Here is a 15,390-nt window from a genome sequence, read left to right as displayed (position 1 = left end):
GGGGGCGGAGCCTTGGGGGGAAGGGAGACGCCGCATCTACCAAGTAAGCATCTTTGCTTCCTGCTGCAACAGCCAGCGACTGAAGTAACCCTTCGCTGCGCTCCGGGGCGGGCTCCCTGCACCTGAGCCGGGTGAAGCTGGGGTTGGGGTGGAGGGAGGCCGGGCCGGGGCGGGAGGCCCAGATAAAGGAGAGGCCCGGGGTGTGGCCAGCTGGGGCTGATAGTGGGAAGAAGGCCGGCTTGGGTGCTGTGCGGGCCAGAGCGGTGGGGGAAAGCTGAGGTGAGGGCGAGAGATGGGGCTCCTTCGCGGGGCTGTGGCTGGGCCAGGAAAGGCCAAGAACCTGTCCCAAGCATTAGCTGGTCTTCCTAATTCCAGGCTGCCCTGAGTCTGGCGAGTGAAACGGGAGCCGCGTAGGGCCCTTCTTGAAGAGGGTTCCTTGAAACATTTGAAGTTCCCTTGCACCTCTTTTAACCCTCATGCCCGAACTTATTTAGGAGGAGGAATGCCCACCCCTCTTCCCTTTGAGTGGACGAGCTCTGGTCCATGTGTCAGAGGTACATCATTAGGCTGGAAAAGAAAGTTCATAAGCTACAGAACTGGTAACAACATTGGGCTTTCAAATATGCGTATATCTCCTTAAAAGCTTGTTTCTGCTATTAAAGGCGATTTTATTTCAACTCAAAGTGTTTTGGGGAGACTTGGTTTCCAAATTAGTACTTCCCTTTCTTAAAGAATGTTCTCAGCAAGAGGATGAGAATGAAGTGGGTGGATACTTTTAGGAATATGGGGTCTTCTGCCTAGTTTAGAGTTTGTTGTTATTAAGACATTCAAGAAATATGAAAAATGCTAGAATTCTGTATCAAGCAGAATCGGTTATTTCTGTGTATCTGTGTATAATACGTTAAATTATTAAGATGTTAATTCCGTGCATTCATTTAGTAAAAATTAGTACAATAACAATACAGATAGTATTTTGGCAGATTTGCAGTATTTTATTTCGGATTTATTTGAATCTCGTTTTATGCCTCTCCAAAAGGTCCTACTCTGTCATTCTTACAAAAAATATTCTTAGTTTTCTTTTTCTTGAGTTTGGGTAGGTTGACTCCTCTGAGAGGCAAGACTAATTTCCTGGGAACTGCCTCTTTCTTTCTGGAAAGAGTAATATGGATCAGTTTTGGTATTCCTTTAGTATTTTTGTTGGCAAAAATTGAACAACAACAACAACAAAACTCTTTGTTGGTGGAAGCCAACACTACTAGTATTAAACTGTCCTGCATTATTAGATAAAATTTGAGTATTTTTTTAAAAAAAACTACTTAGAGATAACTAGGCTGATACTTGGATATTCTAACTAAAATTTTGATATTGGCTGATAGAGCAATTTATTTCTTACGTTTAATACCCCATAGCCTACTGATTAGCTTTAATAACAAGGTAATATGCATATACTACACTAACCTTGAAATGGAAAGAGGTGGAGTGCTGGTGATACATCAGAGGTCTTTGAGTAAGTAGATAAATACTTCTAATTACCTGTCAGGAAGGAGTCCTAGTTTTTATAATAAGCAGTTATTGAGTTGTCAAAAAATTAGAGTTGTAATGTAGTTTTTTCAGGATCCCAATATCATGTAATTATTATTGATAACTCCATGTGATTGTATTTATGTTGTAGAGACAATACTTGCTATATGTTAATATTGTAATTTTTTATCTTCATATCTCCAAAACCTAAAAAAAGTTTCATGTTTAGTTGATCTTTAGAAGTAATTCAAGGTAATTATAAGGCTCTTTATTCAGGTTTTTAACTCTGCTTCTGATATTACTTTTTTGAAATTAGAATATAGGTTGTTTTCTGAGGTCTGAGGTTGCTATTGTCATCATGTCCTTCATCTCTAGTACTCTTTTAAAAAATACAGAACAAAAATTTGAGTTTGTACTTAATCAGTCACCATCTTATTTTCTAAGTCTTAAAGCTGGAATATGGAGTGTCATGATACTTTGGAAGGATTATTAACTACTTTCCCCAATAGAAGATGATATTAAAGACTTTTCCCTTTTTCCTTCCTCCTCCTCTTCTCTCACTTTCCCCCCTTACTCTTTTTCTTTTCCTCCCTGCCCCAGCTTCTAATAAATATTTATTGCCAAAATTCTGTTTAAGTTAGTGGTTTCATTTGTGCTTTAATTAAAAGTCAATTAAATTATTAATAAAGCAAAGTCTTGAGTAGTCTTGAGTAGCTAGAAAATAGCTTATAGGCTAGACTTGGAGGTCTGTGAAAAGCTACAAAAATAATTTCAATCTAAAGAATTTTGTGGTGAGATTAGATGCAGGTTCCCAAACTATCTTTGTGACCTCCCCCCAGGAAAGTTATTTTAGATTCAGAGTACCTTGGTTGCCTTGAAGATAAAAATGTAATGAGGACTGCTTTATGTACCTTCCAGGATTGTAAAAATAAAATGAGATGGTGCATATGATTTCAGAGAAGCAAAGCATTTACAAGAGTGTAATGTCCTCTTTTTAAAAATGTAAATTATATTAGAAACTAAAGCATTTTAATGACTAACTAGAGGTATGCATTGTTCTTCTGGTTGAACTATAACTCCGAATAGCAAAATATAAATCGGTGCTTTTTTGGTAAACTCTGATGTGGAGATTTACTGCTTTGGCTGAATTATGATTTTTGGTAATTTAGGGGAAAAAGTCCTTTAGGAAGATCTTTATCTTGATATTTATATAGGGTTAAAGGGGAAAATAGCAAGTTCATATTCCTGGGAGGAAACATGATGGAGCATAGCTTATTGATTTGAATAGTTGTCAATATTCAAATAAGGTGTAACTTGAGCTAATTGTTGAGTTTATATAGAAATGTCATTAAAGGATGACTATTTTATTTCCTTTCTTTAGGTAGATAATTTTTTGTTATATTTTTAGAGGGAAAAGCTGAAATAAGTAAGATGGAGGAATTTATATGTTGGCATAAAACCAGTTTCCCCCTATAACTTTAAAAAACTATTAAGTACCTTTTTTTCCCCAAAATTTGTACAGATACGAAAATATTTTTCTTCTTTGCCTGCTCACATTTATGCCTTACCTGCAAATTTTTTAATTTAAAAATTTTAAAATGATTTTAATAGTAATGTTTGAAATTATGTTGACCATCAGTTTTAGGTGTTGAGATTTGATTTAGACAGCAGTGTTTTTAAACCTTCACTTGAGTATGCTAAGCTAAATTCACTGACTCTTTGGTTTTCATAAGTAAAAACTCTCACAGAATAGGATCTTCCAGATATATGCATATTGTTTGAAATTAACTTTTGGCTTCTGAAACAGTAACTTTTTTTTTTCTTTTGCAGACTCATGAAATGGCCACAGATGATAAGACTTCCCCAACACTGGACTCTGCTAATGATTTGCCTCGACCTCCTACCAGTCCTTCTCATCTTACACACTTTAAACCTTTGACTCCTGACCAGGATGAACCTTCTTTTAAATCAGCATATAGTTCTTTTGTAAATCTTTTTCAATCGAACAAAGGTGAGACTTACTATTAAGGATCAGAAAACTTAGTTTTGATTCTTTATAGTTTCCTTATTCAACTTTCATGCTGTATCTTTGTGAGAAAGTGAAATATTAACAAGGAGCTTTATTCATGTATCACCAGATTTTTCTGCTTAAGAAGAAAAAGCTAGATTTCTTTTTTTTTTGGGGGGGTACTGTTGAACCCAGGGGTGCTTAACCACTGAACACATCCCCAGCCCTGTTTTATATTTTATTTAAAGACAGAGCAAGAGCTTGTCTTGCTGAGTTGCTTACAGTGTCACTAATTTCCTGAGGCTGGCTTTGAACTTGTGATCTTCCTGTGTCAGCCTCCTGAGTTGCTGGGATTAAAAATGTGTGCCATTGAGCCCAGACTAGGTAGAATTTTTTTTAAAATATTGTTTTTAGTTGTAGGTGGATACAACACCTTTATTTTGTTTAACTTGTTTTTATGTAGTGCTGAGGATCGAACCCAGTGCCTCACACATGCGAGGCAAACACTTTATCACTGAGCCACAACCCTAGCCCCTCAGTAGAAATTTTGATAGTTCTAATTAAGTTTATTAATGGTTAGATTGAAAGTACTGTAAAAACTTGGTACATTTTTAAGATGATAATTTTTAAAAAGTAAGCTTTAATTTTTAAAACAGTTTTATTAGATTTATAGAAAAATTGGAAAGATAATGCAGAGCACTTAGTTTACCCATACATTCAGTTTCTGCTATTATTAACATCTTAGGTTAGTATTACTATACTCTCAGTATTACTGCACTAATGTAAAGATTTTACAATTTTCACTAACTACTGTATGTATTTTATTCAGAGTTTTAAAATTTTTACATAATGTCCTTTTATTGTTATAAGATTCCATCTAAGATATTATGTTATGTAGACTCTTTATAAGATAATACTCTATTTAGTAAACGTTTATTGAGCAGCTACTATATTGGGTGCTGTTTCAATAGTACAAGGAATCTCTTCCATAAACACAGCAAAAATTCTGGGCCTTTGTGTAAAAAGCTTGCATTCTGTTTCCTCAAATTTCAAATGAAAAGTAAAACAGAAAATCACATATACCAAGAGTGTGATTATTGGCTTATAATTTTGCTCTACTCTTTGGATTTCTTTCTTTTAAAAAAATCCAAAAGCCTAATTTTAAATTATGCATGTAATATATACATACATATATATAAGTATATATATATATCTATGTGTGTGTGTATGTATGTATATATATAATATAGTTGTCTGGAAAATTTCATGTTTTCTCTTTGCTGTTTTCTCTTTGCTGAATTCTTGTGTCTCAATTTTTCAAATAATGTCAACCTTTCTTTTGCTCTACAGAGAGAGGAGAAGGGAGCCAAGGAGAGCACCCTTCTCCCAGTGGAAGTTGGTCCAGCCCTCAGCTCCCTTCAAGGACACAATCAGTTGAGGTCACCTGTTCCTTATAAAAAACAGCTTAATGAGGAACTTCAGCGACGCTCTTCAGTGTTAGGTAAAACAGTGTTCTTATTTCATTCTTCTAAGATCTTTCACAGTCATTGTTTCCCAAGTTATTTATTGACGTAACTTTCTTGTTGTTTGGAATAGTCAGGTACTCTCCAGAATAAATAAAACTATTACTTAATTAGTGAAAGAATTTGTTGATATCTGAATAAAAGCTCTTAAACATGTCACTAAACTTTGATTTAGGCAAACAAGAGACCTCTTGGCTGCTTTTTGATTAATTACTTGCTTGAGTTTCCGCAGAGAACAATTTGCAGCATCCCCAGGAGATCACAGGTTAGTTTCAGTCTTGTGAATGAATTCTGTGTCTGTATTTGGGTGCTAGTGAAATGTGATGTGCATGCCTCTGGCTGCAGAATTCTTCAACTCCATTGCTGGGCTGCCACTTGCTCTTGGCCTGTGTCCTTTGTTGGGTGCAAACTTGTATTTCTAAGTAGCTAAATGCAAGGGGCTTCACAGTTTGTTGTTGCCGGTATGCGGAGCATTGCCATTATAATTCTCACAGCTTTGTCTCCTTTTTCAACTTATAATTCATGGATAGTTGCTTTATATTTTGAGACTCAAGAATAATTTGGTCGTTCTAATACTTACATTTTAGTACCACCTCTGAGGTATTACTAATGCTAAATTAAGATAAAAAGTTTTCAAAGTGTTTAAAAATAAGTGCAGTTTAGATACAGTGATTATTTCATTAAATTGTTTTAGATAATTCTTTGTAAATTTGGATTTAGATATCAACCTCTCATTTCTTTGTAATCTTTTATTTTCCACCCAACTAAAACAAAGCACACCTAATATAAATCTGGCAAATAGTGAGTTTGAGGCAGATTTTCCATTTTATTTTTTAAATTATTATTATTTTGTTGTTGTTGTTGTTGTTGTTGATGGACCTTTATTTTATTTATCTGTTTGTGGTGCTCAGAATCGAGCTGAGTGCCTGATGCATGCTAGGCAAGTGCTTTACCACTGAGCTACAACCCCAGCCCCAGATTTTCCATTTTATAGTAGTTCCTGTTATCTGCAGGGGTACACTCTAAACCTCCCTTCTTTTCTGTACCAGTAGAGGCTTGAAACCACAGATAGTACCAGACCCTATGCTTTTTATCCCCATATGTGCACATCTGTGATAAAGTTTAACTTGTAAATTAGGCATAGAAAGAGAGTAACAAAAATAAGTATGACAATAAATATATTAAAAATTATGCGATTGTTGTCTCTTTCTCTTGAAAGAATGAGACAAATGTTAAAATTTTTAGACTGCAGTTGCCTGTGGGTACTTGAAACCTTAGAAATAACTGCAGTCTGTTTAGGTTAGTGGGAGCTCCATGGGTTATTAGACTAGAGTGTTTAAGCTAATTGGATGTTCATCTTTTTTGTCAGATCACCTCCTATTCACCCTTAGATTTTGAAACAGCTGGAGTGTCTTAACTTTTTGTCACTATGACCAAAATACCTGATAGGAACAACTTTTAAGAAAAGTTTATTTTGGGTTCATGGTTTCAGAGGTTTCACTCCATAGTCAGCCAACTCCATTACACTGGGCCTGAGGCAAGGCAGAATGTTATAATAGAAGGACTTGGTAGAGGAAAGCTGCTCAGCTCTTGGCAGTTAGGAAGTAGAGAGAGTGAGTAGCTAGGAACAAAATATAAGGCCTAAGGATATACCCCTACTGGCCTCCTTTTTCCAGTCATGTCCCAGCTGCCTGTAATTACCACCCAGTAATCCATTCAGATTATTAATCCATTAAATGGATTGATTTACTGATAAGATTATAGTGTCCATAGCCTAAACATTTCATCTCTGAATATTCGTGCGTTAACTAATTTGAGTCATTCAGGAACACCTCATATCAAAACCATAACACTAATCCAGGAATAGAAATTGCAGTAGTTTTGGTCCACAAGAACAGTTACCTACTAGTGGCACTTTTGGTGGGCATCTACCATTCTGGTTACAAAGCTAGAATCTGGGCTTGTTTTATTATAGATAGATTTATGTTTAGTATTGCCATTTCAGTGAAACAGCTGGAGGTCTTAACTTTTTGTCACTATGACCAAAATACCTGACAGGAACAACTTGTAAGAAAAGTTTATTTTGGGTTCATGGTTACAGAGGTGTCAGTCCATAGTCAGATAACTCATCTTTTTTGTCAGATCACCTCCTGTTCACCCTTAGGTTTTGAAACAGCTGGTGTGTCTTAACTTTTTGTCACTATGACCAAAATACCTGACCCTTTCAGTTTGGAACTACAGGGTTGGGTTGGGTACAATATAGAAGGATAGGACTAGAGTTTTAGCAATTCTCTGGCAGTTATAATATGCTTGGACATTTGTCAGATTTTATCATGGTCAAATCTACCCTCTTGGATGTTTTGAATTCTATCAGAATATTTTTTTAAAAATATATTTATTTGGGCTGGGGATGTGGCTCAAGCGGTAGCGCGCTCGCCTGGCATGCGTGCGACCCGGGTTCGATCCTCAGCACCACATACCAACAAAGATGTTGTGTCTGCCGAGAACTAAATAAATATTAAATATATATATATATATATATATATATATATATATATATATATATATATATATATATATTAGTTGTAGCTAGACACAATACCTTTGTTTTATTTATTTTTATGTGGTGCTGAGGATCAAACATGCTAGGCGAGTGCTCTACCGATGAGCCACAACCTCAGCCCTCTATCAGAATCTTTAGGGGTGAGTTATTTCCTTTTGATGATTAGCCCCAGAAGTGAACCATTTGATCCTATTGCTTACCTATTTGACTATAGAGACTAAGCTAAACTAACCACATTTTTTAACCTAAATTCTTAACTTTAATGTGGTTTATTTTATCAAGTTTTTTTTTTTACTCCTTTTATGGCTAGTGTTTAATCCTCTGGAGTTGCTTTTTCTTCTGTTAAATGTCCAGCAGGTATTTATTATAGGTTGGGACCAAAGAGCAAAAGAAATCATTACTGAATTCTGACCATGTAGATGATGCTGCTGTTTTAGGCCTCCAAACCATCAGCTCAGATAGTTCTTGTCTTAGATAGCTCTTACTTGCTTGTGAAATAGTATTTTACATGGCAATAAGAAATACTTTCAACAGTCTGTTACCCTTATAAAGACCACCCTTAACTCTCAACCTATGTCACTGGTTGGGAGAATACAAGTAATAAAAGCACTTCACATCACATAGATGCAGTGTTTTATATAGACACAATGAACCGTTAACAAGATTGCCTTTGTTGTTCTATCTTTTTTTTTTTTTTTTAATATGACTCAGATACAAGAAGGAAAGCAGAACCTACCTTTGGAGGTCATGATCCTCGTACAGCTGTTCAGCTTCGAAGCCTCAGCACAGTATTAAAATGTCTCAAAGAAATCATGGAGGGAAAAAGCCAGGTAATAATTAGTGCTTTGGAAGATTTATTCTTACATACTTTTTGGGATCATACCATTCCCACTGAAAAATGACATAATATGAGTTGAAAGAAAATGTATTTGTTAAGCTGGGTGTGGTGGTACAGACCTGTAATACCAGAGTCTTGGGAGGCTGAGGCAGGAGAATCTTGAGTTCAAAACCAGCCTCAGCAACTTAATGAGACTCTATCTTTAAATGAAATATAAGAAAGGGCTGGGGATGTGGTTCAGAGGTTGAGTGCCCCTGGGTTCAATCCCTGGTACCAAAAATAAAGAATAAAATGATAGTATATTTATTGTTTATTTCAGTTGTGAAAATCACAATTTTTTAACCTAAGTTCTTAACTTTAATGTGGTTTATTGTATCAGTTTTTTTTCTCCTTTTAAGGCTAGTGTTTTTTTCTCCTTTTAAGGCTAGTTTCAGGCCAGGATCTGTAGATATACCCCTATGATTCTTTTTAAGAAGCTTTATTATTTGTGTGAATAAATAGGGTCAAGTTTCCTTTTATTTTCATGTCTATTTGGATATAATGGACATGAGGATAGCACCATAGTTTTTGAAAGACCATCTGTCATTGATTGTGCTGTAAATCTTATCACAAAAATCATGTACACATTAGTGTATGCTAAGCTACTTTTTTCTGTTCCATATCTCCATTTTTTTTGTCCTTGCACCAGTACTATTTAAAATTATATAGCTTTTGAATAAGCCTTGAAAGATGGTAATGTAAATCCTGTTTTATTCTTCAGGATTGTTCTTGGTCATTTTGGTCTTTTGAATTTCTTATGAATTTTAGAATTAACTTCTCATTTCTGTAAAAAAAATCTTCAAGGATTTTATTTGCCATTACAATATAAAAATCAGTATTTTCAAGAAGTCTTCACACATTTTTATTGTTATAGGATAGTGACCTAAAGCAATACTGGATGCCAGATAGCCAATGTAAAGAGTGCTATGACTGTAGTGAAAAATTCACAACCTTTAGGCGCAGACACCATTGCCAACTATGTGGGCAGATTTTCTGCAGTCATTGCTGTAATCAAGAAATCCCTGGAAAATTTATGGGCTATACAGGTAAATGCATTTTATTGACAGTATTACAATTTTTAAAGGTCATAAGTATAAAATAATTATAATACAGGACCAACAATAAGACAATTTTTATTTTGGGCCTTGTGTGTAAGGCGTGGGGATGCAATTGTGAGGGTGACAGCGCTTCACAGTCAAGTGATAAAGTAGATGGAAAGTTAAAAAAATAACTAGAATAAAAGACAGTGTATCATAGATACTAGCAGAAAGCTCCAGGGATGTTAAAAGTTATCAGACAAGATGGTTAGAGTAGATTTCTAATTTACATTATTATGAGAGTTCTTATTTTTAAAGTTTTTTCTTGACTTATATGACACTATGTTTTGGCAAATTGTATCTTACTCTTATTCTTCCATAAGGAACATAGTCAAATTTTAGCAATACTGAAAATTCAAGTTATTTGTTGAAACAGAAGAAAGCTGACAATGGTGTGTGGATTTATGCAGTGATTTGGAGTGGAAGGTGGACCGAAATTACTCAAGAAAATGCTCTTGACTTCTCTCATGTTATTTTTGTTATTGTATAGATTTTCCTTTTGCTTTCATTCACTTGAAAGAAAAAGAAACTAAAATTGCTACAGAGTTCATTATCTTTCATCCAGATTGACTAGAGCTTTTAATAGATGTTCTTACTCCTAGTTTTTCCCTATCTTGAATTCATTTTTCATATTCAAGTCAGTATTTGTAGAATGCCAATTGATCATGTCAGGTTATTTCCCTGCTTAGTACTCTTAGTATAAATACCTTTTCAGAGCTACCATTACCCTTAGGATAAAATCTATCTCATACGGTTAGGATTGATTTCTTTCCTTTTTATTGAGGCACTTAACCACTGAGCTAGATCCCTGGTCTTTTTTTTTTTTAATTTTGAAAGAGGGACTTGCTGAATTGCTGAGGCTGGCCTTGAACTTGTGATTATCCTACCTCAGCCTCCTGTGTCACTGGGATTTTAGGTGTGTGTTCCATGCCTGGCTGGCATTTTAGTCTCTTAGGACTACCATAACAAAGTACAGGCTGAGTGGCTTAGAACAATAGAAATTTATTGTCTTACAGTTCTGGAGGCCAGAAGCACCATAATAGAGGTTAAGGAATCAATGTATAGATTTTACCAGTTGCTGAATATGTCTATATCAATTATATATTCTAGAACTGATGAAATAACCATAGAATGGGCTTTGGGGACCCACTAAACTCACTGTCACATGTACCTGAGCTAAAACTCCCATCAGTTGCCATGCCTTTCTAAGCCTCTGCTGTGACTGGTGAACAAGAGTGATGTTTGAGTCCTTGGAATTAGTTTCAGTTTAGAGTTAGTGTTGGTAATCCCTGAAAAAGTTGACTGTTTCCTTGCTTTAATTGTACAGTCACAGTATTCAAAGGCCATAAATCTTTTTGGCCCCTGATACCTGAGGATCCAGTTATCCCAATTGCATTTGGTTTTCCTGGTTCAGTGGTAGCAGTAATTTCTTATCTAAAAAGAAAAGCAATAGCAGCCAGAGCCCTTCAGGGATTCTGAGTCTCCCCTCACAAATTTATGTTTCATGGTTGTGCTGAAAGGTATATCTTTCAGGGATAAGGGAGCAGGTTTTATATGTCAAATCCACTCTATTTTATGTGTGTGACCAAGTATGATTTATTATGGGCAAATCAGAAAAAGGTTACTAATATCCATAGATAAATTCCTTAAGTCATATGTAAAGAGAGACTATTATTAAAAGTTTACTTTAGTTTTCTGTCAAATCAAACACTACTATCACTTACAACTAGATTTTTTATGCTTTCCAAGTATTAGCACAATTAGCATTACTTTATAAATAATCAAATCATAACTAGGTCCCAGTGGTTTTGTCCACATCCAGATTATTCAAGTTATCAGGAAGAAAGTCTTTTGTTTACTTTAGCTTTTAGTTCCTGGTGTTGGCTCCAAATACAACAGGTATGAGATATTCTGCTTCCATATTATGAGTATCTTGACCAAATAAACCCAGTAGCTGTTGAACAATGAATTGAGCTGTACTTAGTTCCTCTGCAAGTTTGGCTACGTTAGCCAAACCAGTACATACCAATCCCTGTTTCATAATTGGCGTCAGGAAAAAAAAAAAACCCAAATACCTGTTTTTGTTGATTGTAGAGGTACAAGGTCTAGGGTACTCCTCTGGTGATGTCTTTCTTGCTAGCAGAGCCCAAAGGTCATGCAGAGCATCACATAATAAGAGAGAGGGAGTGTGGTTATGTATGTGCAAAATTGACTCATTCCTGTTTCCTAAGCTCATGTATTTCTTGCTCTGTAGTATATTAGGGAAGTTCAGGCATTTTATCTTCATTTTTAATATAAGCCACCTTTTAAAGATTCATATTTTTTAGCCAGTCAACTAAATAGACTTAAGAGCTTTTTTTTAACTTCTCAAGCTGCAAGATTAAATCTGGAATCTCTATTTTGTGGACCCATATCAGTAAATTCAACTTGAACCAATTTTCTATCCACTCTTATCCTATACCTTCAATAGCCGTCTCACACATTCCTTGGGTTTTTGTCTATATTAATTGGAATAGTCATGTGGTTCTTCGGGTATACCACATACATCCTCATTGGTCTTACTTTGTACCTTACCTTTAAGTCCTGACAGGACTTGACTATGGGATGGAGGTACTAGGAATAGATCTTGAGGGGAATTAGAAGTGTCTTGCAAGGCACCTAACTCAAGGGAGGGCATTACAAATTCCTGAAGCAAAGCAGAGTTAATTTCGGGTGATTTGGAAAGGCTATTTCTGACAGGAGGTTCAGATTTGCGGGTTTAATATCCTTAGCTTCTTTTGGCTTTTCCCATATATCTTCATTCTAATTTTCAGGATCCCATTTCTTTCTAATCAGTGCCCTCACTTTATTAGCAGACATACTGCAAGATTGGTAATTGAAGTTATGGGTTTGGTATTTTTTTTAAACAACTGAAATTTGTTCTCCCATTTCTGCATTTCTGGGGGCCAAAAGCTTGGAGTCAAAGTGTTGGCAGTCTTACTTCCTTCTGGAGGCTCCAAGGGAGAATTCATCCAGGCTTCTCTCCTATTTTCCGGTGGTTGCTGGTAGTTCATGTTCTTTGGCTTGTGAACAGATCCATCACTCCTGTCTCTGCCTTTGTTGTTATGTGTATTAATTCAGCCACTTGTATTTTGAGAATTGGTTAGATATTCAGCAATCTTAGCACTGAGGCCATAGGAGATAAGGGATTCTTTCAGGGAAGACAGAAACTTTTAATTAGTTCAGTTCTTGAACTGGGAATTTGAATCCTGAGGTTATTATTTTATTTCTCTACTTTGTGTAGTGCAATTAGGAACAATAAGTTTATCTTAGTATACTTATTAGTTTGAGAAAAATGTTCAAAGATTAAATACATAGTAACTCATAATCTTGCTTCTTATAAGTATTTGATTAGGAATATCCATACATAGGTGATATTTTGCATGTTTGTATTGCTAAGCACACCATAGATTATCAATATTCTCTTTGCTGTTAGAAATAAAATCATTAGTGCCTTTCAGTCCAATCAGAGAACCAGTTCTAGAAACATGAAAGCCCATTCAGGAACCTTATCCTTAAAATTCTTTTCCTTTGGAACCATTCTTTTTACCAGTTTTAGTTATGTTTGTGTGTCTGGTGACAAAAAATACCTGACAAAAACAATATAGAGGAGGGAAAGTTTATTTTGGCTCCTGGTTCCAGAAGTTTAATCCATGGTCAATTGAGTCCACTGCTCTGGGCCTGAGATGAGATGGAGCTTCATGGCAGAAGGGAGTGGTGAAGGAAAGCTGCTTAGTTCATGGTAGGGTCAGGAAGCAGAGGAAAGACATGAACCTAATGACCTACCTCCTTCAGCCACATACAAGTTACCTACAGTTACCAGGAGGTCCATTTAAACTAGGCTAGACTGATCAGGTTACAGCTCTCACAATCCAGTCATTTCACCTTATTACTGCATTACTACAGGAGCTTTTGAGGGACATCTTATATTCAAACATAACAGTACCAAAATCTGCATTAGTGAGAATTCTTTAAAGAAACAGAATGAATGGAGTTATACACACACACTGAGCAAATGAGTGAGAGAAGTTTATCTGTATTTTAAGGTATTGGCTCAAGTGATTTAATGATTGTGAAGGGCTGGCAAGTCTGAAATTCTCAAGGAGGCTAGCAGGCTGAAAACTTCTATAGGATTTCTGCCTTGCAGTATTTTCTTTTTATTCTGGAAACGTTAGTCTTACCTCCTCAGACCTTTAACTGATTGGATGAGACTCACTACCTTATGGAGAATAATTTGCTTTACTTCAGTATTTGTGAATATTAATCATACTCCCTGCACCCCTCAACCCAAGATAACTGTTTAGATTACTTGACCAAACCCCTTGTCTAGCCAAGTTGACCCGAGATTAACCATCACAAATGGGAATCATATATTTAGTGCACAATTGCACATTGAGACGCTGAATAAATGTAGAATACCTGGAACAATGTCTGGCACATATCAAAGGATCCATGAATATTAAGCAATTATTATGGTAATAGTAAAAGTAATATCTATGCATTCATCATGCAGCATTTTAAATTATATATGTCCATCATCTCCAGTATACTGTGAGTTCTCTGGTGGCAGGACTGTGTCTCATCAGCCTTTATTTTTCCATCATATAATACACTTATATGTGTAGTGGCCTTTGCTGATGAATGTTCTAATGAAATGAAACTTTCCTGGTCAGGCTTGACTGTCTTTATTGGTTTGATAAGTTTAGTTTTGAGAGCTGACTGGTTCAGGGAGATTTCCTTTAATAGTGTAAGAAACAAACCCACTTTTGTAATGGTAATCTGTAGGTCTTTCAGGAAGGAAGTAATTTCACATCCTCACTGAAATTCTGCCTTGGTCAGTTGATGGTAATTATCCTAGTGCTTTGATTATCCTAGACTGGTGTTCACTTTGTTGTTACTGTTTTCTGGGGTCCTGATTGAAGTGGATGCAGATCTATTTTTTTTAATAGTTTTAATAGATTTTATCTTTTAAATTGTCATGACAGAAATTAGTATATCAACAACTGACATTTTATTTTGATTAAGATACATGTATAGTTTAATAAAATTAAGTATTATATAATAGTAGTTTTAAAATAAAACAGAGGTATTATTATAGTTGGTGAAATTGTGGCAAAAGCAGTACAGTGAACTTTTAGAAATCTTTTCTGTCACTTCAGATTTTTAGTAGTAGTGGTAATAAATAATTAAGGTAGAATTGTTAAATTACATGTAAAGTTAAATATAGTCTTGTGTTGCTTAATGATGGGTAAGTTCTGAGAAGTGCATCACTTAGGTGACTTTATCTTTGTGTGAACATTATGGAATATACTTAAACCAACCTGGATGGTGCTGGTTAATAGATCCCTATGGCCCTTTTTTTTTTTTTTTTTTTTTTGGTAAGGTGGATTGGGTTTTTGGGGTCTTGCAGTTGCCCAGGCTGGTTTTGAACTTCTGGCCTCAGGTGTACCTTCTATCTAGCCTTCTGAGTATCAACATAGCATTTTGAACAATTGAGAGACTGCTACTGATCCAACATGGTATACTGTTTTTTTGTTGTTGTTTGTTTGTTTGTTTGTTTGTTTGTTTGTTTAAAGAGAGAGTGGGAGAGGAGAGAGAATTTTTAATATTTATTTATTTATTTTTTTTAGTTCTCGGCGGACACAACATCTTTGTTGGTATGTGGTGCTAAGGATCAAACCCGGGCCGCACGCAAGCCAGGCGAGCGCACTACCGCTTGAGCCACATCCCCAGCCCCATGGTATACTGTTTTATGGTAATTT

At 35.7% G+C, this 15,390-nt stretch overlaps 1 protein-coding gene across 1 annotated transcript in view; it reads left to right on the top strand.

Moving 5' to 3' along the window:
• Positions 1 to 15,390, top strand: part of LOC144373096 (1-phosphatidylinositol 3-phosphate 5-kinase-like) — a 31,046-nt gene continuing 15,656 nt past the window's right edge. Inside the window, 6 exon segments of the mRNA XM_078036204.1 lie at positions 1 to 43; positions 3,352 to 3,532; positions 4,880 to 4,965; positions 4,967 to 5,030; positions 8,327 to 8,445; positions 9,367 to 9,538. Coding sequence (XP_077892330.1) covers positions 3,361 to 3,532; positions 4,880 to 4,965; positions 4,967 to 5,030; positions 8,327 to 8,445; positions 9,367 to 9,538 — 613 coding nt within the window. The 5' untranslated portion in view covers positions 1 to 43; positions 3,352 to 3,360.

Source organism: Ictidomys tridecemlineatus, unplaced genomic scaffold (assembly GCF_052094955.1).
Source record: "Ictidomys tridecemlineatus isolate mIctTri1 unplaced genomic scaffold, mIctTri1.hap1 Scaffold_231, whole genome shotgun sequence".
In the NCBI taxonomy this organism is placed as follows: domain Eukaryota; kingdom Metazoa; phylum Chordata; class Mammalia; order Rodentia; family Sciuridae; genus Ictidomys; species Ictidomys tridecemlineatus.
Note: the sequence above shows the minus strand (reverse complement) of the source record. Positions and strands in the feature narration are given on the sequence as shown.